Genomic DNA, 20,316 nt, shown 5'->3' on the forward strand with positions numbered 1-20,316 from the left:
CACACACTCTGACGGAATACTTTTCTTGAAAAAGAAAGTTTATTTTTATTCACGTTCTTTTACTGAAAAAAAAAATTAAGGTTTTTTTTTTGTAATCTTACTTCTATATTAGTAGGGGGGAAAATGTACATTTTCCTGTTATATACAGATTATAGGTGATCGCTTCACAGCCTTTTGGCTAAGATCAAGTAGAGGTTACAGGTCAAAGTTATAAAACAGATATATTTTACATTACTACTATGTAATGTAGTCCATAAGGCTTCTTATGGACTTCTCTGGTGGCTCAGACAGTAAAGAATCGCCTGCAATGTGGGAGATCTGATTCCGATCCCTGGGTTGGGAAGATCCCCTGGAGATCCCCTGGAGGAGGGCATGGCAACCCCCTCCAGTATTCTTGCCTGGAGAATCCCCATGGACAGAGGAGCCTGGCGGGCCACAGTCCACAGCCTTGCAAAGAGTCGGACATGACTGAGCAACTAAGCACAGCAGAGCATAGTATAAGGCTTCAGCTTTTAAGCTTTTTGACTACAACCCATGGTGAGGTGTACAACCCAAAGAAGCCCTTTCACATACACACCATACATAGGCACCCACACCAGTAACTGACACAAAAGCATCACAGAACGGTATACACCTTGATCATGAGTGACGCATTGACTCTATTTCATTACACAAGCAAACTGAAGGGGGAAAAAACTACCAACAACCCGCTAGTTAATTTCACAATACACTGCGGTGCTAGCCCGAAGGCCACTACTGGGTGTCCCACCCTCCTGCCCAGCCAGCGTCCATGCTGCTCAGAGGGGCCCTCATTCTCAGGCATCGTCCTCCTCCAAGACAGGACAGACCACCCAGCAGCACTGTCCCTGTCATGATAAATGGTGAGCCAATGGGATGTAGGCTGAGTATCTCAACAGGGCAGGGCCTCTGCAAACGGGAGCAGGTAAAGCGCTGACTCTGACACAGAAGGTGAATAGGCTCATGCAGTCCATTTCAGGCGCTCGCCGTGCGGCCACGGGTAGAGACTGAGTGCAGGTACCCGGATGAGACAAAGCGTGTCTCTTTCTGGTACAAAGTAGAGTCCTTTCCTGACTCAGTCCAGAGTGGAGGTAAGGGCTCCACCACCACAGGGGACTGGCCAGCCCCGTGATGCCCACGAGGAAACGGAGGGGCCCACTACTCGGAGCAGACAAAAGCTAGTCTTCAGCCCTGGGCGTCTATTACTACGGTTTATGCTCCCCTGTAAGATCATTAGAAAATAATGCTCCAAAATCACAGTCCCTCGGATCACTTCAGAAAACCTCTTAGAAATAGAAAACATTTGACATTATGTAACATGTCCTACGTCAGGACCCAGGAAACAAATGACGCATTAAATTTGGTGATGGAAAAAAAGTTATTTCTTGCAAGACATTCTTATGTTTTTCTTTTTTTCTTGTTAGACAACATGAAATGTACAACCCAAGAGGATTCCTGCTTTTCCTTAATCACTGGGCTTCTTAGAACTAAGCATTTAACTGGATTATGCATATCAGGTATCTGATAATATCTCTTTCTCTGTTCATGTCAGCTGTTTGCTCTGTTTTAAATGTAATGCTTTTATTACCTCAATGGAAGCACTAAAGTTTGCAAATCTACTTCAAATCCTTTCCTGGAAGCAGATAAAGGAAAATAAAAAATGGAATTTAGGAAAATTTGCTTTCAAGTCCATGGACAACCCAAAGAAATAATGCCTCTTTGATAATTTACAACCAACAACTATTAAAAAAAAAAAAGTGACATCTCTGACTTTGCCAGCCTTTCTTTCATAAGACACTTGACCCTGCTCTGGGTTGCCAGATATAACAAGAGAAAAAAAGGACTTGATCCTCCTTTTTCAATCTGCTATAATTCAGGTTTCTACACTTAATTTTCTTTCAGTTACTTAAATGCTAAATTTCCTGGATGATCACACAGCGAAACAATGTAATTAAAAACTCAAGAGCTGCAGAGAAAGAGTGAGAGCAGAATGAATCCAAAACTCCCATCCTTTATATCCTGGGTTTTAAAGAAACAAAACAAGAATGTAAACAAAGCTAGAATCCAAAATAAAAGTCATTAACTAGCCCTGGTGGCTCAGATGGTAAAGAAGCTGCCTGCAATGTAGGAGACCAGGCTCGATCCCTGGGTCGGGAAGATGCCATGTCAAAGGGATGGCAACCCACTCCAGTATCCTTGCCTCGGATAGCCCATGGACAGAGGAGCCTGGGGGGCTATAGTCCTCGGAGTCAAGAAGAGCCAGACACGACTGAGCGACTAACACTAATCAGCCCCTAACTTTACAACCTGAGGATATGACAAGAAGGCCTGTACACTTTTTTAAAGGAAGTCAACCTCACAGTAAAAAAAAAAACACAAACCCCACCAAATTAAATGCTCAGGGTCTACTTTTCAAAATTGAAATTTTAACCTGTTTCAACCCTAACCTGTTTTCTGATAGATTCAGAATGTCTCATTAAATTTTAAATATTCGACACTCCTATTTTTAATGTTGATGACTACAGACATCTAAGATTCCTTTGCTTCTCTTCCATCTTTTTCGGTTTAATAAACATTTATTAAGTATAAGGCACAGTTTTAAATATCATGCAAGATACACAGGTAAATGAAGGCCTTGATCTTCACCTTAAATATTTACCATTTAGTGGGGAAAAGCAAATTGTAGAGAAATTCCCATAAACCTCATAACAGAGGATAAAAATACCCGCTTGAATCTTCAAAGGATAAAAAAGCAAAGACCTTCACTCTGCTTTCTCAATTCTAACTTGCCATGTCCTTTTGCCACCCGCTCCCATGCAGTCATCATCAGCTTATAAATGCTTACCTGTCTACATAGTTAAAATTTGTTTTCTTAAACTTAATATAGGACTTTTTTTTTAAGTGGGGGCTTTTTAATAGCACTATTCCTAAAGTGAACTTAATACCAGTCTTTTCCAAAATTTCCTTAGGCCACTAACTAATCCTTTTATAAACTACATTTTTACATTTAATCGCTTCTATTTTGGCTTTATACATATGGTGTGTGTGAGCTCAGTTGCTCAGTCACGTCCGACTCTGTGACCCCATGGACTGTAGCCCGCCAGGTTTCTCAGTCCATGGGATTTGCCAGGCAAGAATGCTGGAGTGGGCTGCCATTTCCTCCTCCAGGGACCTGTCCCAACCCAGGGATCAAACCCGTGTCGCCTGCATTGGCAGGCAGGTTCTTGACCACTGAGCCACCTGGGAAGCCCTTTATTTCTACCACTAATTCCTAAAATTACGATGCTGATTCCTTTTGGAGGTAACAGGTTGTACTATTAGGCTTCAAAGACCCTGAAAGCAGTATCGAGCAGGTGCTCTCCTATGCTGGCAGGGAGGCCGAGCTGGGACACACAGGGGTTTAGGGTGACTGTCAGAGAACAGTGGCGCCACCACCACCCTTGTTTTTACCTCGTTCACAGGCAGAACTGGAAGATTGGTCCTAGATGGCTGCCTGGTCCTCGAAGCTTTCAGTGGTCTCTTGATTTGCGGAAAGTCTTGTTTAGAAACTGTTTCCGTGGACACAGATGAGGAATGTCTCTTTAATATTTTTATAAACCACTTAGAACCTAGCAGATTTGGTTTGTGAGTCACTTTCCTGTGAGTACTGACGGAGTTCCTGGTTGGAAGGTGAGCCTTTTCATCTCGGCAACGCGCAGCGTTGAATGTAGGGAGTACATTTCTATTTGATATTTTCTGGTTCATCCGCAGGACCTGAGACTTATTCAAATCACCAGTTGCTGCATCAGGAAAGAACAAGTCCAAGTTCTGATTTCTTGTCAGGGCTGTGCATGCTGCAGTCTCAAATTCCTTAAGTGGTCTTAACATTCGATAAACAAGTCTTTGGCACTGACATGCTTTTGACAAAATACGGCGAGATCCAGCCAGGGCTCTGAGAAGTCTGGCTGACATTACCATAACCCAAGCTAAAAGACAAGAATTCAAAGTTCAAGTTTAAGGGAAAAAAAAAAAACTTAAAAAAATACATATAAGATGAATGGATAAAGAAGCTGTGGTACATATTCACAATGGAGTATTACTCAGCCATAAAAAGGAATGCATTTGAATCAGTTCTAAGGTGGATCAACCTAAAGCCTATTATACAGAGTGAAGTAAGTCAGAAAAAGAAAAATAAATATCATATACTAACACATATACATGGAATCTAGAAAGATGGTGCTGATGAATTTATTTGCAGGGCAGCAATGGAGAAACAGACATAAAGAACAGACTTATGAACACGGGGGAAGGGGAGGCAAGAGAGGGTGAGATGTATGGAGAGAGTAACATGGAAACTTACATTACCATATGGAAAATAGACAGGCAACGGGAATTGGCTGTTTGACTCAGGGAACAGGGACTCTGTATCAACCGAGAGGGGTGGGATGGGGAGGGAGGCAGGAGGGAGGTTCAAGAGGGAGGGGACATATGTACATCTATGGTTGATTCATGTTGATGTTTGACAGAAAACAACAAAACTCTGTAAAGCAATTATCCTTCAATTAAAAAATAAATTTTAGAAACACATATAATGTTTTCCTGGGTAACAGGCATATTTCTGTAAAACAATTTGCAGAACAAATACATCCAACTGAAGCCTGTTGTCAGTCACTCAGTCGTGTCCGACTCTTTGAGACCCTGTGGGCTCTAGCCCTCAAGGCTCCTCTGTCCATGGGATTCTCCAGGCAAGAATACTGGAGTGAGTTGCCATTTCCTTCTCCAACTGAAGCCTAGTAAAAGGTTAAAAAGATAAATTTTAATGTTTCCATCACCAGTAGTCAACTTTTGGCCTTCTTTCTGGAAGGTTACAAGGACATGAAAAGGACCTCAAGAAAAAAAAAAAAGACTAACGAGGATCTCTTCATTTACTTCACCAGCATATCAACTATTTAAAATGAAATCAGTACTTCTAAACCCCTTTACTCAAAATGTATTCAAGGACTTCCCTGGCTGTCCAGTGGTTAAGAGTGCCCTTCCACTGCAGAGGGCATGGGTTTGATTCTTGGTCAGGGAACTAAGATCCCCAATGCCAAGGCCAAAAAAAGTATTCACTTTACAAGAAGATAAGCAATGAGCTGGGAACAGGGATACATCCATGGAAGATTAGGGTTCCTGTCATCAGGCTAATGAAGGAGACAGGCGTGTGCAAACGCCTCATTATAACTGAGTGGAGCAGCCCTAGGCCCCACCAAAGAACTACAATAGAAGGTTCTTAAGTCTACATGATGGAGAAGGCAATGGCAACCCACTCCAGTACTCTTGCCTGGAAAATCCCATGGACGGAGAAGCCTGGTAGGCTGCAGTCCATGGGGTCACGAAGAGTCAGAAACGACTTGGCAACTTCACTTTCACTTTCATGCACTGGAGACGGAAATGGCAACCCACTCCAGTGTTCTTGCCTGGAGAATCCCAGGGACAGGGGAGCCTGGGTGGGCTGCCGTCTATGGGGTCGCACAGAGTTGGACACAACTGAAGTGACTTAGCAGCAGCAGCAAGTCTACATGAAGAGTCAGGAAAGGCTCTCAGAAAGATTCAAGCTGATTCTTGAAGGGGAATGCTTTTCAGGGTGGGGCTGGGCATGGCAGTAGGACTAAAGATTATGAGACATACCCATACACACCCAATAGAAATACTATACACAAATAATCTCCCCTCTTATTTACAGTTTAAAACATTTGTTCTTTAAAAGTAAGCCTGGAGTGACTTCCCTGACCATCCAGTGCTTAAGACTCCACGCTTGCAGTGGAAGGGGACACAGGTTGGATCCCTAGTTGGGGAACTAAGATCCTACAGCACACACAAAAAAATAGTAAGCTTGTAATAGTCTATGGGGTCACACAACTGAAGCGACCTAGCAGCAGCAGCAGTAGGAAATCAATAACAATTGTTTAACAAAGTAACATGCTAGGGGCTGGAAATACAGGTATATACAACAATCTCAGTACTCACATCTAGTGGGGGAAACGGAATACTGTGACAAGTACATAACAGAGTTATGTACCAATTGCTCTTGGGTGCAGAGAAAGGAACCTCTGGCTGTGGGTGGATGGGGCTTATCAGAGGTGACATTTGAACCGGGTTGCAAAAGGGCAGAGGGATCAACAAGTCACCACCCTCCTGCCCCCACCAGGTACACAGTTCACCTGACAAACAGGGTGCAGCTCCAGGGGAGACAGGAGTGCCTGGATCCTGAGTACTGACCCTAATGAGTTTCCACCAACAGGGAGAAGGCAGAGCTTTTCATGTGAGACGCACCTAGTCAGATACACATCTAAGAAACATGTTAGAATGTAGAGGAGGAACTGACAGAGACTAAGACATTGCTTCCTGAGTACTTGGTACCCTCTGCTTCACCTCACAACAATCCTGTGAGGTACTTCACAGGGGAAACGGAGGCTTACTGGGGCAGACTGCTTATAGTCAGCGATGCAGAGCCGGAAGGAAGTCCCTGGCCTTTCCGATTCCAAAGGAGACACTGAAATCACTGCATATATGTTATCTCCCATTAAAAGGATGAGGACAAGGATGAGTCCCTGTGATATGTAGGAGGCAGAACATGCAGCTTTTGAAATATCTTCAAAAAAGCTGATTCCCTGTCTTCACTGCCTCTCCTCTGATATCCCTGAACCCGCTCCAATTGGGCTTTCATTCCTATCACTTCACCAAAACCCATTTGTCAAGGCCAGCAATGACCTCTGCATCAGAAGTCTTCGTTTTCCCTCACTGACCAGCAACACGGGATACAGCGGACCACTCCACCCCCTACCTCACTCACCCTGGTCCACGCTGCTGTTTTGCCCAGGGATTACTGTCACAGCATCCGCACTGGGGTCCCAGCTTCTGTTCTTCACATTCTTCTGAATGTTGCAACCAAATTTACTAATTTACTAAGTCAGATTCCATCTTCCCTCTTAAGTTTAATGATGGCCCCACACTTCACTTGAAATAAAAGCTAAAGACCTTAACGTGGACTGCATGGTCCTCCCTTCTCTGGCCTTTATCGCGACTATAACATCTCCTACAGCTTTTCCCCCCTCACTCCTTTTGCTCCAGTCACTCTGGCACCTGGATCTGTGCACTTACTACCCTTATACTCTTCTCCTAGGGCCCTGTAAACCTATTATTCCCTCACCTCCTTCAGACCTCTGCTCAAATGCCTCCTAGGCAGTGAAGTCTTCCTGGACCACTTCATTCAAAATGCACACCAGAGACTTCCCTGGTGGTCCAGTGGCTAAGAATCCATCTTGCAATATAGGGCACTTGGGTTCGATTCCTGGTAAGGGAACTAAGATCCCACATGCTGCAGGGAAAAGAAGCTGAGGAGCACAAACAAAGACCCAGCATAGCCAAAAAGAATCATTAAAGAAAACAAACACAAAACCGACAGCAGCACTAGCTTCCTCCACTTTCTATTTCTCCACTGCATTTAACATCATTTACCAATACTTCGTGTTCTTACTTTCTTAACTCACACAAGTTATGAACTGAGTTCCTATCATGTGCCAGACATTGTTCTACTTGCTAACACAGCTGAAAATAAAAGACAAAAATCCCTGTCTTTTGAAACTTACATCACAGTGGGCATGACAGATAATACATGTGGTAAACCACTAACATACACAGTAAATAGTCACAATGCTATAAAATATAGTCTTGATGCTACAAAATATAGAGTAAGTAGTCACAATGCTATAACGGGAAGAAACAGAAGAGGAAAGGAGATTTTTGTCTCTCTCTCCTGTAGCATATAAGCTCCTTGAGGATAAAGAGTTGCCTTCTGTTGAGCTGTGTCTACTGTGACCAGAGTGCCCAGCACACGATAGGTATTCAACTCATATTTTCTGAATGAAATAAAAGGCGGCTACTCGATTCTTGGATGCATTTCCTATTTCTAAGAACACACCAACTAAGAAAACTGTACCAACTAGGCTACAAGTCAATGGATAAGAGGCGCTTATCTGGGAGCATGCCTTCCAACTCCTTAAGCTGCTCAAAACGGTCTTTGCAGTGACCGCTGTGCACTGGCTCAAAAAAAGGATTCGTATGTGTTATGGATGGAATGCTTTTTACACCCAACTAAGTCGACCAAAGATCACCGTAACAGGCAGGGGACCTGCGCGGTCCCGGTGAAATATGTGACCTAAGAGATTCAGGGCGGCGGGCAGCAAAGGCGGGCACCGCTGTGCGGGACCACACAAGCTCGGAGAACAAGGCAGTGCACTAACCTCTGGGCCGGACGAGAAGTGGGATGCGCGGAGCGCGCGAGCTTCCGCGGCCCGGCCGCAGACAAGAGACGAGTAGCAGCCGCAGCCCGGCGCGCTCCCGCAGCCGGTGCCAATCCCGACAGGCGCCCCAGCAAGCGCCCGGCACTGCGCAGGCGCACAGGGCTCCAGGCCTCCGCGGAGCGTGAGTCGCCCTGTCCACGTGACCGCAGGACCACGTGACCCGTGCCGCCGCGACCCGAGCCGCCCCCTGGTCCCTGAGACGTCCCGGTCCCTGCTTGCTTCCGCCTTCCGCCCGCTTCCTGATTCCGCTCCTCTCGTCGCCCTCGGCTGTCCCCGCCTTCGTCCCCGGAAGATATCACCGAGTCCTCGAGCCGGCCATTGTTTGTCTCTTCTACAAGCACCAAATAAAGTTTCGTCATTCAAAAGTGTTTTTTTTTAAACCCCCCCTCCCTCGCTTTCCCGGCTCCTCCCCTCGCGCGAGCACCGCCTCCCCTCCTGCGGCGGGCGAGACCCGAGCGTTGGAGTCGGGCGCGCGGAAGGTGATGGCGGGGCCTCCGGCGTCTCTGTCGGCGCGGGACGTAGGGTTCGTGTCGCTTTCCTCGGCCACTCGCGGCTCCTTTTCCTCCTCCCCGCTCCTGCGGAAAGCTGGGCCTCGTGGGGAACCTGTGGGTACCGGGGGAGGGAAGCGGAGGCGCCTGCTCCTCCGCCGCCAGCGAGCTCCAGCCCGCCGCCGGGCTCCGCTTCGCCGGGGTCCACGGCTCGGTTTCTGACCGCTCGCGGGGAGGCGAGGGCCAGGCGGCCGCTCGCCGGGCTCCAGGCTCGGACTGTCTTTGCAGCTTCCTCCCCGCGGTGTGATTCGTGGCTTCTTGCCTGTCCACACGAGAACGGACTGCGAATCCCGACAGGAAATCCCCGTTTACCCCTACTTCTCTCTACAAGTGATGGTTCGGGGGTGAAGGTTGCCTTGCAGTAATTTGTATCGAACAGTTATGCGTCTTTAAAGTGGTTCGATACTGTTGATTATTTTTTAATTCTCGCACGACTGTCATGCCTCCTTTCAGAGTGTTGCAGCGCGTGGCTCTTAGCCATATTTAATTAATAAACGTACTTTTTGAGGGGGATGCTTAAAGCTCTCCGCAAAAGTTAGGGATCTGAGATCTATAGAGAAATGTGTTTCTTCCTATCGCTAATCGGATTAATTTGTAATCCCACTATAAGTACCTGTACCGTCTTGCTTTTTTAAAAGTCATAATATTAATTGCATACAAATATATGTTAGTACAAATTGTAAGGCCTAATTTACATTTGAAATGTGTCCTTACTGCAAAATATTGCAAAACACAAGAACACTTGGAAAAAATTGACCGCACCAGCAATGGATTGAGGTCAGAGAAGCACCTTCGGCCCTGAATTTAAGCTTGTACTCACCTTCAGGCAAATATAGGGAGTGTCTGCATCCTTAAATTTTAAGTCCTAGGTATATCTGCCTTCATCCAAGTCCCTGGACCTGAGACGTTACTCTTGGAGATGTAAACGTATGAGGAAATTTAGTAGCTAGAAAAATAGCAATACTTTCTAGTTAAGTTGTTTCCCAGGTGGCTCAGATGGTGAAGAATCCGCCTGCAATGCAGGAGACCTGGGTTTGATCCCTGAATTGGGAAGACCCCATGGAGAAGGGAATGGCACTCACTCTAGTATTCTTGCCATATGCTGCCTTGGAAAATTCAAGTGTCAGTTGATTTAGTATTCTTTCTAAATACTTTCAAGTGTTTAGAATACTAAATTCTTTCAAGTATCAATTGATTTAGTATTCTTTAGATTTCTTTCCCAAGAAATTAGTGAGTGAGTGACGTCGCCCAGTCGTGCCAGACTCTTTGCGACCCCATGGACTGTAGCCCACCAGTCTTCTCCGTCCATGGGATTTTCCAGGCAAGAGTACTGGAGTGGGTTGCCATTTCCTTCTCCAGAGGATCTTCCCAACCCAGGGATCGAACTTGGGTCTCCTGCGTTGCAGGCAGACGCTTTACCCTCTGAGCCAATTGTTAAAAGTTAAATTATGATCAGGGCAGTTACTATTCCCTGGTGGCTCAGATGGTAAACAGTCTGCCTGCAATGCAAGAGACCTAGGTTCGATCCCTGGGTGTGGAAGATCCCATGGAGAAGGAAATGGCAACCAGCTCCAGTACTCTTGCCTGGAAAATCCCATGGACAGAAGAGCCTGGCAGGCTACAGTCCATGGGGTCGCAAAGAGTAGGACACAACTGAAGCGACTTCATTTCATTTCATGCATATTAAAACCTGTTCACTGTAAAACCCACAGAATCAGAAAATATTTTTGCAATTTTTTTCCTTTAAGCTTTATGGTTCACATTTGAGGAAGGCTCTTGAAGAAATACTCAGGACATATAATACTATTTTTGAAAATTGGAATAAGATATTTGAGTTTTTACAAGTGTAATGATCCCAAATTTGAGTTAGCATAGGAGATTTTGGGCAGAAGTATTACAACGGTCTTTGTTTTTACATTGTCTCTGGTGATCTGAAGATAAAAATGAACTGATAAGTTGTTTTGTGCTTTCTATTTAAAAAATTCACAGTGCTAAAGATTTTTTTCTATCTGGACCATGTATTTCCTTAAATTAATAATACATACAATGATAATCTGTAAATCTTGATTTTTATATGGCTGAAATAAAAAATATCTTTAATTTTCCATTCAGGTATACTCAGATTTTTCCTCCTCTCCAGCTTTCTTCATTCTCTGACACTTCTAGAAAATCTCTCATTTTCTGGTTGGGAAAGCAAGATGGTAACTTACCTTAATTTTGCTTAGGGTCAGAGGGGATGGAAGGAGTTACTGGAGAGGCAAAGAAGGCAGAAAGAAAAACCTTTGAAAAGAATTAATGTTGGCTGAGAATATAGACAAAGAGAAGCAGGGGTGTAAATGTCTTTCCCTACATATTTCTACACTGTAAAGTGTTTCAGGCAGTTTTACATCCATTGCCTCACCTTTCTAGGTAGGAAAGGTCATTTAGTAAATAATAAACCTAGGAGGAAAGCCTGTTTGACTTTTAGGATAATTCTGTTTCTGTCTTATCACTTTGTTAGACTAGTTTCTGGTTAAGGAAAAGAAAAGGAATACAATAAGAAGGATAAGAATGATTAAACACTCTAGGGAATAGTCTGAGATTTGAGGCACAAACTGCTTAGTTTTTATGATATACCAGAGAGGTTTTCCAGGCTTCCCTCGTGGCTCAGATGGTAAAGAATCTGCCTGCAATGCGGGAGACCCAGGTTCGATCTCTGGGTGGGTAAGATCCCCTGGAGAAGGGAATGGCTTAACCACTCCAGTATTCTTGCCCGGAGAATCCCATGGACAGAGCCTACAGTCCATGGGGTTGCAAAGAATCAGACACAACTGAGCGACTAACACTCTGAGAGGTTTTCCGATTTTCTTGAGTTGCTCCAGGAGTTGGGCAATCAATGCTGGTTTACTTTACAGGAGTTGTTTGCAAAGGAATTTACATTTAGAAGAGGTGTTCCAAAACCTGAAAGATGACAGTCTTCTAGTGTGAATGCTACTGAATAATCTGCTGTGTGTGTGACTCTTTTCTAGATCATTTGCATATCTTACAGTTAAAGACAGATCACCCCAGATCTTAACCAAAGCTATTGATACATTGCATCGACATAAAAATGAATTTTTCGAGAAACATGGAGAGGTAAGAATTGTGTTTTTACTTAATTCTTTTGTGGTTAAGTCTAACAAACACAATAAGCAGTTTTCCGTATGTGGTAATGGTCATTTCACCTGGAGATAAGTTCATAACATGAAACTTTAAAAAAAGGAAGACTAGGTAAGGCAAGATAATGTCGATATGAGATCTGTTTGTGTTCTTTGATTTTTGAACTTAAGAATTCTAAATTTAAATGTTTATACCTTTGTGAAAGACATAGAATGTAGTTTTGAAATGTTTTATTTTTTCCTTCTTAAATTTAGATCCATAAAAATATGTTACCCTAGAGAAATTATGTATATATGTGTGTACATATATATATATACTTATAGATACGGTAACTGCATATAAATTGATTGTAGTGTAGACTATTCATACAGGTGTGTATATGTTATATATATATAAACCCCCCCACCCATGTTTTTGCAGAAAGGCCTGGAAGCTGAAAAGAAAGCAATTTCTCTTCTTTCTAAATTACGGAATGAATTGCAAACAGATAAACCGATTGTTCCTTTGGTTGAAAAGTTTGTTGATACTGATGTATGGAATCAGTACCTAGAATATCAACAGAGTCTTTTAAATGAAAGTGATGGGAAACCAAGGTGGTTTCTCTCACCATGGCTATTTGTAGAATGCTACATGTATCGTAGAATTCATGAAGCAATTATCCAAAGGTAAGTTTGTAACCATCAAATAGCAAATGTAGATAATTTATGCTAAATTTAAAATTGTAAAACGGTGTGTTTTAAAATAAAAGCCAAATGAAGCCTGAATTCAGTTCAGCAGATATTAGTGGTGCTATTAGATATTTCTGCAAATGTTACTGTTGTAATTGATTATTGGCAGTTATTATCCACTTGCTTAGAATAGACCTAAGATTAAATATCTGAAGTAGGAACTAATTAAAAGTTCTTATAAGAACTTACTTATTTGTAGAATACAACAAATTGTTCTTAATAAGCAAAAAATGTTAATTTGAAATAATTGTTTATATAAAAAATCAAGACAGGACAAAGTAAACATATTTTGTTTTTAAAAATAGATAATATGTCAGAATTAATTTGCTAAGAGAAGTCAGCGGAACAGTGAGTCACTGCATTGTTCTGATGCACTATCTTAATTTTCCGCTCTTGCTTTTAATGGCTAGATTAGAAAAGGACTCAAAAAGTTAAACACAGGTTCCAGAATAACTTTTTATAGAGTTGTTTATATTAATTAATTTTTTCCTAGGAAAATTGTGATAGAGAACTGCCTTACAGAGCAGAAGAAAATGTAATGTGGATCATTCTTTTGGCTCACAGGTTACAGAAATACAGGTTTGCTGAGTAAGAGGAATCCTTTGGCATTCGTTCCTCAACATAGCATAGGATACTTGAAGGCACGTAAACTAGCACTGAAAGTGAAATAAAAAGATTGTTAGGGAAACATGAGTAAACTTGAGTCTATTTTCTTTTTCTGTTTTAATCTTTCTAAATTATTATAAGGTCACAATTTTTTTTAGTATTTGCTGAATACGTATGTTTTAGGTCTTGTGCTTTAAAAGCAGAATCCACTCACTAAAAATATAGCATATTACCTGGCACACAGACCCAAGCAAAAGACTAGCAAACACTGGACACTGTCATGTATTGAATACCAGCTCAGTTCTAGTTATTTTGCAACCCAGTGACATATAGGTGTTATGGTTTCCATTTTACAGTGGAGGCAACTGAGGCTCAGAGAGATTAGTGTCTTTTCCGAGGCTGCATGGTAAGTAACTGGTAGAACCAGTATTGGAGCCTGGTCTGTGTAAGTCAGATAAGCCCCCTCCTCAGACAAGTAGTACATTTGGATATCTTTCCAGGACTAAGGTTAGTCTGATATTATGGGTGACGGTTTCATAACTCTGGAAAATATGCGTGTATCAGACAAAGCTGCTGAAGTGTTGCAACACTGAGTGGCACCCTGAGTAGGCTTAGAGAAGTTCGAATGTTAGAAAAGTAAAAGGAATGCTGTTTCTGAGTTTTGGAGGTGGATCCAGTTCAGAATGAAAAATCTAGGACAGAAGCCTACAAACCCAGCTGCTTGTCAACCAGTTGGGCAAAAGTGTTTTGGTTTGTTTTGAAATATGCAGATTTTGAAATTGTTATATTAAATCCTAGTGGTGTAGTTTGTCCGTGGTGTGGCCTGCACATCGGTTTTTCTTTCCATGCCCCAGGGAGATTCTGCCCAGCCTGTGCTGCTACCCATTGGTCCAGGAATAGCTTGATAAAAGGGATAGAGGCAACATTTAGCCTGAAGTTCCAGGAACGAGAATATTAGTGAGTCAGGGGTGTGGAACTCTCCTAAGGGGATCTCTTGGGCAAATATTTGAAGATCTGGGTATTTGTCTGATACTCAGGTTATAGGTAGTACAAAGAAGGGCTGTCCTACAGCGGAACTAGCACTGAAGTAGTTGTTTTTTTAATCGAAGTATAGTGGTTTATGATATTGTGTTAGTTTCAGGTGTGCAGCAAAGTGATTCAGATATATCTGTGTGTGTGTATGTGTGTGTATATATATATATACACACACATAGATTAGTTTCCATTATAGGTTATTATAAGATATTGAATATAGTTCCCTGTGCTATACTGTAAATCCTTGTTGCTTATCTATCTTATGTATAGTAGTTGTATCTGTTAATCCCATACTCCTAATTTATCCCTATCCTTGAAGTAGTTTTTAAGTGTCCAATTTGTTAGGTTTCTTACAGGAAGAATTCCTATCCTGGGTCAGTGACCCATCCAGAGTGACCAAAGGACTATCTTTCTAGCTTTTCCAGGATCCCAGAGCACACATAGGGGCTTCCCAGGTGGCACTAGTGGTAAAGAACCCACCTGCCTATGAAGGAGATGTGAGAGATGAAGGTTCGATCTCTGGGTCAGGAAGATCCCCTGGAGGAGGAAATGGCAACCCACTCCAGTATTCTTGCCTGGAGAATTCCATGGACAGAGGGGCCTGGCGGGCTGTAATCCATAAGGTCAAAAAGAGTTGGGCACCTCTGAAGCAACTTAGCACACATGCACACAAAGCACACGTTAGCTTTAAGATGTGTTTCTGATGACTTTGCCCCTTACACTGAAACATATTCTGAATTTTCTTTGTCAAGATGTATATTTTGGGTTTTTTAGAATTAAGTGGTTGAATATATAGTCTGCAAATCTAAATTAAGATTTGAAGTTTTAGCCATATGTAAAATTTAAATATGCTTTAGATACTGAAAAATGAAAATACGGAGAAAATGGCAGACCTTTTAAGCTTTTATTAAAGTGTGATATACATGCTGAATATTCAGCAGTCTTTACCAGAACATGCTGTGTCCTTAGTGACCAGATCAAAAGGCAGAACTTTAGGCCCCCACACGCCGCCTTTGGATCCACAAACATTCAATCACATATTCTTGGTGAACGTCTGTGTGTATTTCTGTTGGGTATATATTTAGGAGTGAACCCCTGGGTCAAGTGTACATAAATATAGCTCTAGTAGATTCTAAAATGGCAAACATTTTAAGATCTCTGAAATCATTTATAGCTATGTGCGTTTGCTCTCTTAAAGTATGAGAAACAAGTCTCAAGGGGTTTCCCTGGCAGTCCACTGGTTAAGACTACACTTCCAATGCAGGGGCCCAGGTTTAGTTCCTGGTTGGGCCCACAATCAGTACCACGAGGCCAAACAAGGGTCTGCAGATGTTTCTGTAAAGGGCCAGTCAGTCAGTATTCTAGGCTCTCAGACTCCTCAGCTTTAGTGGTGCCAAAGCAGCCATAGACAGTATATAAGTGAACCTGGTTGTGTTCTGATATAAAGCAGAGTTATGGACCCTGAAATTTGAATTTCATATATCACAAAATCGTTTTCAATTTTTTTTCAACTCTTCAAAACTGTGCAAGCCGTTCTGAGCTTGCAGATCATACAGAACAGGTAGTGGGCCAGAGAGGGCCTGCAAGCTGCAGTTTGCTGACCCCCTCAGTGGACCCCATGCATCTAAATACGTTTATCCCTTTACCTCTCCTTGAGAGACTGATTCATTTCAGCAATGCTGCTATTGCTAAAAAAGTCTTTTAATTCTTTGAAACTTCTTTCAGAGCAAGTTGACAAACCTCAAAACGAGATTAGTCTCATTATTATTTAGTCACTCCTCATTTTTGACCAAAAATGTTTTATTCCATTTGATTTCCATGCTTCATTCTACTGAAATTGCTTTGAGTGACTTTTGGCTGTTTCCAAAAACAAGTTAACTCCAAAACATGAAATTACTTGTCACTGACAGGACGTTTAATAACAGGTTCTGAGGAAATTCCCCAAAGAGGAATTCCAGAAGCGCTTTGAGCAATGGCAGCATTCTTGGACTAAGGGTGTAGCTTTCCCGGCTGACTCCCTGACTGGAGGGAGGCCATATTGCCTTTTTATCCTCAGGTGGGAGACCCCTGGAAAAAGTAGCTAATTTTGAAGATCAGATTCTGTAAAGTCTATTATGCTAGTATGTATACCTTCTGAGTTACGTTTTTCTTAGGCCAATATTATTTGATCTCTCATTAGACAACATGAATATGTAGCCATGGAACATACATCACCATTGGTCAAAGTCAACTTAAGAGTAAAAGTTGCTAAAAAATTAGAAATCTACACATAAATGATCAAAGTTTGTCTTTAGAATAAGATTTACATTAGTGCGGTCTGTTTCATAGCAAGTAGTCATTGGGTTCCTGTAATATTCTGTGTTTGACTCCTTTACAATTACTACATTGTGTTCAACTATTCTGTTTATATCCATGTTTGTTATTTGGATCCTGAGCCACACTGAGCACCCAAAAAATTGTTTGTTAAACTAAAGCAATTGTCATGGAATTCTGTTTCTCTTTCCCCTTTGTCCTAAAAACTCACTGGATAGATAATTATGGATACAGTCCCTATAATTATTTAATACTTTCAGTATATTTGGCAACTAATTAAAATGAGTTTGGGTATTTACTTTTGCATAATTTAGTTTTATTCAGTTAGTGTAAATGGATTATTTTTGTGTAACTTGTCTGTTATACCTAATAAAAATCACCACTAATTTTTGGATGGGTTGCTACTATTCTCTTTCCTTTAAAAAACTGCAATTACTCAAATGTTTTTAAAAAAAGGTACAGAGTTATAGAAATGTTTTGCTTATTTTTTGTTTCCTATTTTAGTCCACCAATCGATGACTTTGATATATTTAAAGAATTGAAAGACCAAAATTTCTTTGAATCTCAGGAATCTGTCATTGCCTTATGTACTCACCTGCAAGAGTTGAGGAAAACTATCGAAGACCTAGATGAAAATCAACTGAAAAATGAGTTTTTTAAAGTTCTTCAGGTAAATATAATAATTATTCTCCTGAGTCTGTTTATTTAAACAGTTGAAAAGTAAACTGGTATACATTTAACAGGAGGGAGACACTCTGGGGAAAGAGGCTTCAGGAAATGAGGAGCAGAGAGGCGAGGGGCTGCAGGGACCCCCGTAGAAGACAGGGTGTGTTGGACCAAAGGCAAGGACTTTGGTTTTTACTCATGCTGAAACGAGAAGCTGTTAGAAGGTTTAAATCGGAGGAGTAACATAACATGGAAGGACTGATGCTGAAGCTGAGACTCCAATACTTTGGCCATCTCATGCGAAGAGCTGACTCATTGGAAAAGACCCTGACGCTGGGAGGGATTGGGGGCAGGAGGAGAAGGGGACGACAGAGGATGAGATGGCTGCATGGCATCACCAACTCGACGGACATGAGTTTGAGTGAACTCCGGGAGTTGGTGATGGACAGGGAGGCCTGGCGTGCTGTGATTCATGGGGTCGCAGAGAGTCGGACACGACTGAGCGACTGAACTGAACTGAACATAACATGACTTAGGTCAAGGATTACTTCTGTGAATAGACTGAAGGCACAAGGGTAGAAACAGGTGGTTCTGTTCCTGAAATGACTCAGGTCTGGACCGAGCTGGTGGCATCAGAGGTGGTACCGGTCACCAGATTCTGGATATACTTTGAAAGTAGAGGCCACAGCTTTTTTATGCAGAATTATTAGAGAAAATGTAGATTGGATGGACATTTTGTATTGAGTTTTGTATAAATGAATTTTATGAACATTTTTAGCAACCCCTCCTCCCATTACATCCTACGTATTATTGGTTATTCAAAAGAAGGGTACATGTATTGTGCTTTTTCTTTTTCAGATTTCACTGTGGGGAAATAAGTGTGATCTGTCTCTGTCAGGTGGGGAACATAGTTCTCAGAAGACCAATATAATGAATTCATTGGAAGACCTAAAACCTTTCATTTTAGTGAACGACATGGATCGTCTTTGGTCATTGCTAAGCAATTACAAGAAAACAAGAGAAAAAGAATATGTTACTCGAGTGGATATTGTTCTGGATAATTCTGGGTTTGAACTTATTACAGACTTAGTATTAGCTGACTTCCTGTTGTCCTCTAAACTGGCTACTAAGATCCATTTTTATGGGAAGACGATTCCATGGTTTGTTTCTGATACTACTCTACACGATTTTAATTGGATAATCAAACAACTAAAGCATTCTAATAATAAGTGGGTGTCCCAGTGTGGGGTTGACTGGGAAGACCATATTAAAATGGGCAGATGGGTTTACCTCGATCATATATTTTGGACTCTGCCTCATGAATTCAGTGCAATGTCTCAGGTCGCTCCTGACTTACATGCTGCACTACAAAAGGCTCATTTAATTTTCTTCAAGGGTGACTTGAATTATAGGAAGCTGACAGGTGACAGAAGATGGGAGTTTACCGTTCCATTTCATGAGGCGTTGAGTGGCTTCCACCCTGCACCTCTGTGCAGCATCAGAACATTAAAGGCTGAGGTTCAGGTTGGTCTGCAGCCCGGGCAAGGTGAACAGCTCACAGCTTCTGAGCCCAACTGGCTGACCACTGGGAGATACGGAGTATTTCAGTTTGATGGCCCACTCTGACTTGGTGTAGGAACTTTCAGTTGTGTAGAAAGATCTGACCGACACTCAGCAGCCCCAACAAAGCTCCGGGCAGCTTGGCCTCTTGGCGGTCATTTGTATACTCCCCGGTGCTTTCTCGCGTGAACGCTTTGCCCCACTACATTGTTCTGGGGTAGGTGGATTACACTGGTTACAGAAACTTAACACTGCTGTTGGAATTTCAGTAACTTATTTCAAGTCAAGTGTATCATTTCAAGTGGTTTTAATGAACCTAATTGGGCAGAAATAGAAGTCAATTCTGCTTTAAAAGGTAACATTTTTAAAAATACTATGCTGCATGGTATTTAACATTCTAGGAGGCATGAAATTTTACTTGATTTTGGGCTCTAAGGGCTCAGTGACAATATAATATACATCTTAAATATGCTTTGTAAAGGGAGGCATTTCTTAACTGATATCTGAACATGTGAAAGTAAAACTTACCTCATAAGTTATTATAATTCTTGATTTTGTTACTGGATTTTCTTTCATTTCCATATCTATCATTTGCACATGTTTGTATTTTGATCTGTGGAAAGGGTGGTCGGAAACTCAAAATTGAACAGAATAAAACAATTAGTACTTGAGGAAATGTAATATCTTTACATTCTGTTTGTGATATCCATAATCAGCTGAAATACATTATTTTAACACATATGTGTTTTAAACGAACAGAATTGCTGTGCAGTCTTAAAAAAATGCATTAGATAGGAAAGATTCTTCTGAGTAGACTCTGTACTACCAATGAGTTAATTCACTTTTTATAATCTTGTGCATTTATTGGTGATCACAGTTATATTAAAGACTGTAAATTTCGGGTCAGTTTGTTTTGCAACTGAAATTGAAACTAAATCTGGACATGTTTTCTTGCACCAGAATAATAAAGAATTATAAATTGTATCAAAAATCTCATTGGTTTTATCTTTCAGTGGGGGAAGGGCAAGAAGGGAAGATTAAAGATGAACTCTATAGAGTGTACCCCCAGTACACCACCCCCAGTATTCCTGTTAAGATTTAGTGTTTTCACAGAGTTGTGCCACCATGACCACAGTCTACTTTCAGACCATTTCATCCGTTCTAAAAGACAGGGCTCTGCCTAGAGTCTTCTCCTGGTCCCCCACCTGTTTCTGCCCCAGCAAGTTTGGCCTCTGTGTGTTTGGCATTAGGTACAGAGGAGCATGGAGGAGGAGGCTGAGGCTCTGAGGTCAACTGAGGGTGAATTTTTCACTGAAGAGCTGAGGGGTCTTGGAAAACATTCCCAAAGTAGCATCTTTAATTGCTTCCACTGCTTAACAG

The 20,316-nt window shown here is 42.0% G+C and overlaps 2 protein-coding genes across 6 annotated transcripts in view; one reads left to right on the plus strand and one right to left on the minus strand.

Annotated features, from left to right (window-relative positions):
• Positions 1-8,437, minus strand: part of RMND1 (required for meiotic nuclear division 1 homolog) — a 34,371-nt gene extending 25,934 nt beyond the window's left edge. For 3 of the 5 annotated variants that reach the window (XM_088840826.1, XM_088840825.1, XM_088840827.1), the window contains exons 1-2: positions 8,283-8,437; positions 3,469-3,983 (exon numbers count right to left, since the gene is read on the minus strand). In XM_088840826.1, coding sequence (XP_088696952.1) covers positions 3,469-3,975 — 507 coding nt within the window. In that variant the 5' untranslated portion in view covers positions 3,976-3,983; positions 8,283-8,437. The remainder of the gene's footprint in view (positions 1-3,468; positions 3,984-8,282) is intronic. The other 2 variants (XM_055432798.2, XM_055432797.2) reach the window with 2 other exon arrangements.
• Positions 8,438-8,738: 301 nt separating this feature from the next.
• On the plus strand, positions 8,739-19,919 carry DCPH1 (damage control phosphatase 1). The gene is made up of 5 exons (XM_055432796.2): positions 8,739-8,865; positions 11,899-12,004; positions 12,449-12,693; positions 17,215-17,380; positions 18,235-19,919. The coding sequence occupies exons 1-5, from the start codon at positions 8,825-8,827 to the stop codon at positions 19,000-19,002; spliced, it is 1,326 nt and encodes a 441-aa protein (XP_055288771.2). The 5' UTR covers positions 8,739-8,824; the 3' UTR covers positions 19,003-19,919.
• The last annotated feature ends 397 nt before the right edge of the window (positions 19,920-20,316 follow it).

The sequence above is a fragment of the Moschus berezovskii genome, chromosome 10 (assembly GCF_049115385.1).
Source record: "Moschus berezovskii isolate FMDL1 chromosome 10, NW_MosBer_1.0, whole genome shotgun sequence".
Lineage (NCBI taxonomy): Eukaryota > Metazoa > Chordata > Mammalia > Artiodactyla > Moschidae > Moschus > Moschus berezovskii.

What these genes read in the sequence shown, in the direction of transcription:
- DCPH1 (XM_055432796.2), top strand. Translation starts at nt 8,825, where the DNA reads ATGGCGGGGCCTCCGGCGTCTCTGTCGGCGCGGGACGTAGG. An exon ending in TTTTCGAGAAACATGGAGAG is followed by an intron (nt 12,005 to 12,448) that starts GTAAGAATTGTG and finishes ATGTTTTTGCAG; the next exon opens with AAAGGCCTGGAAGCTGAAAA. An exon ending in CATGAAGCAATTATCCAAAG is followed by an intron (nt 12,694 to 17,214) that starts GTAAGTTTGTAA and finishes TTCCTATTTTAG; the next exon opens with TCCACCAATCGATGACTTTG.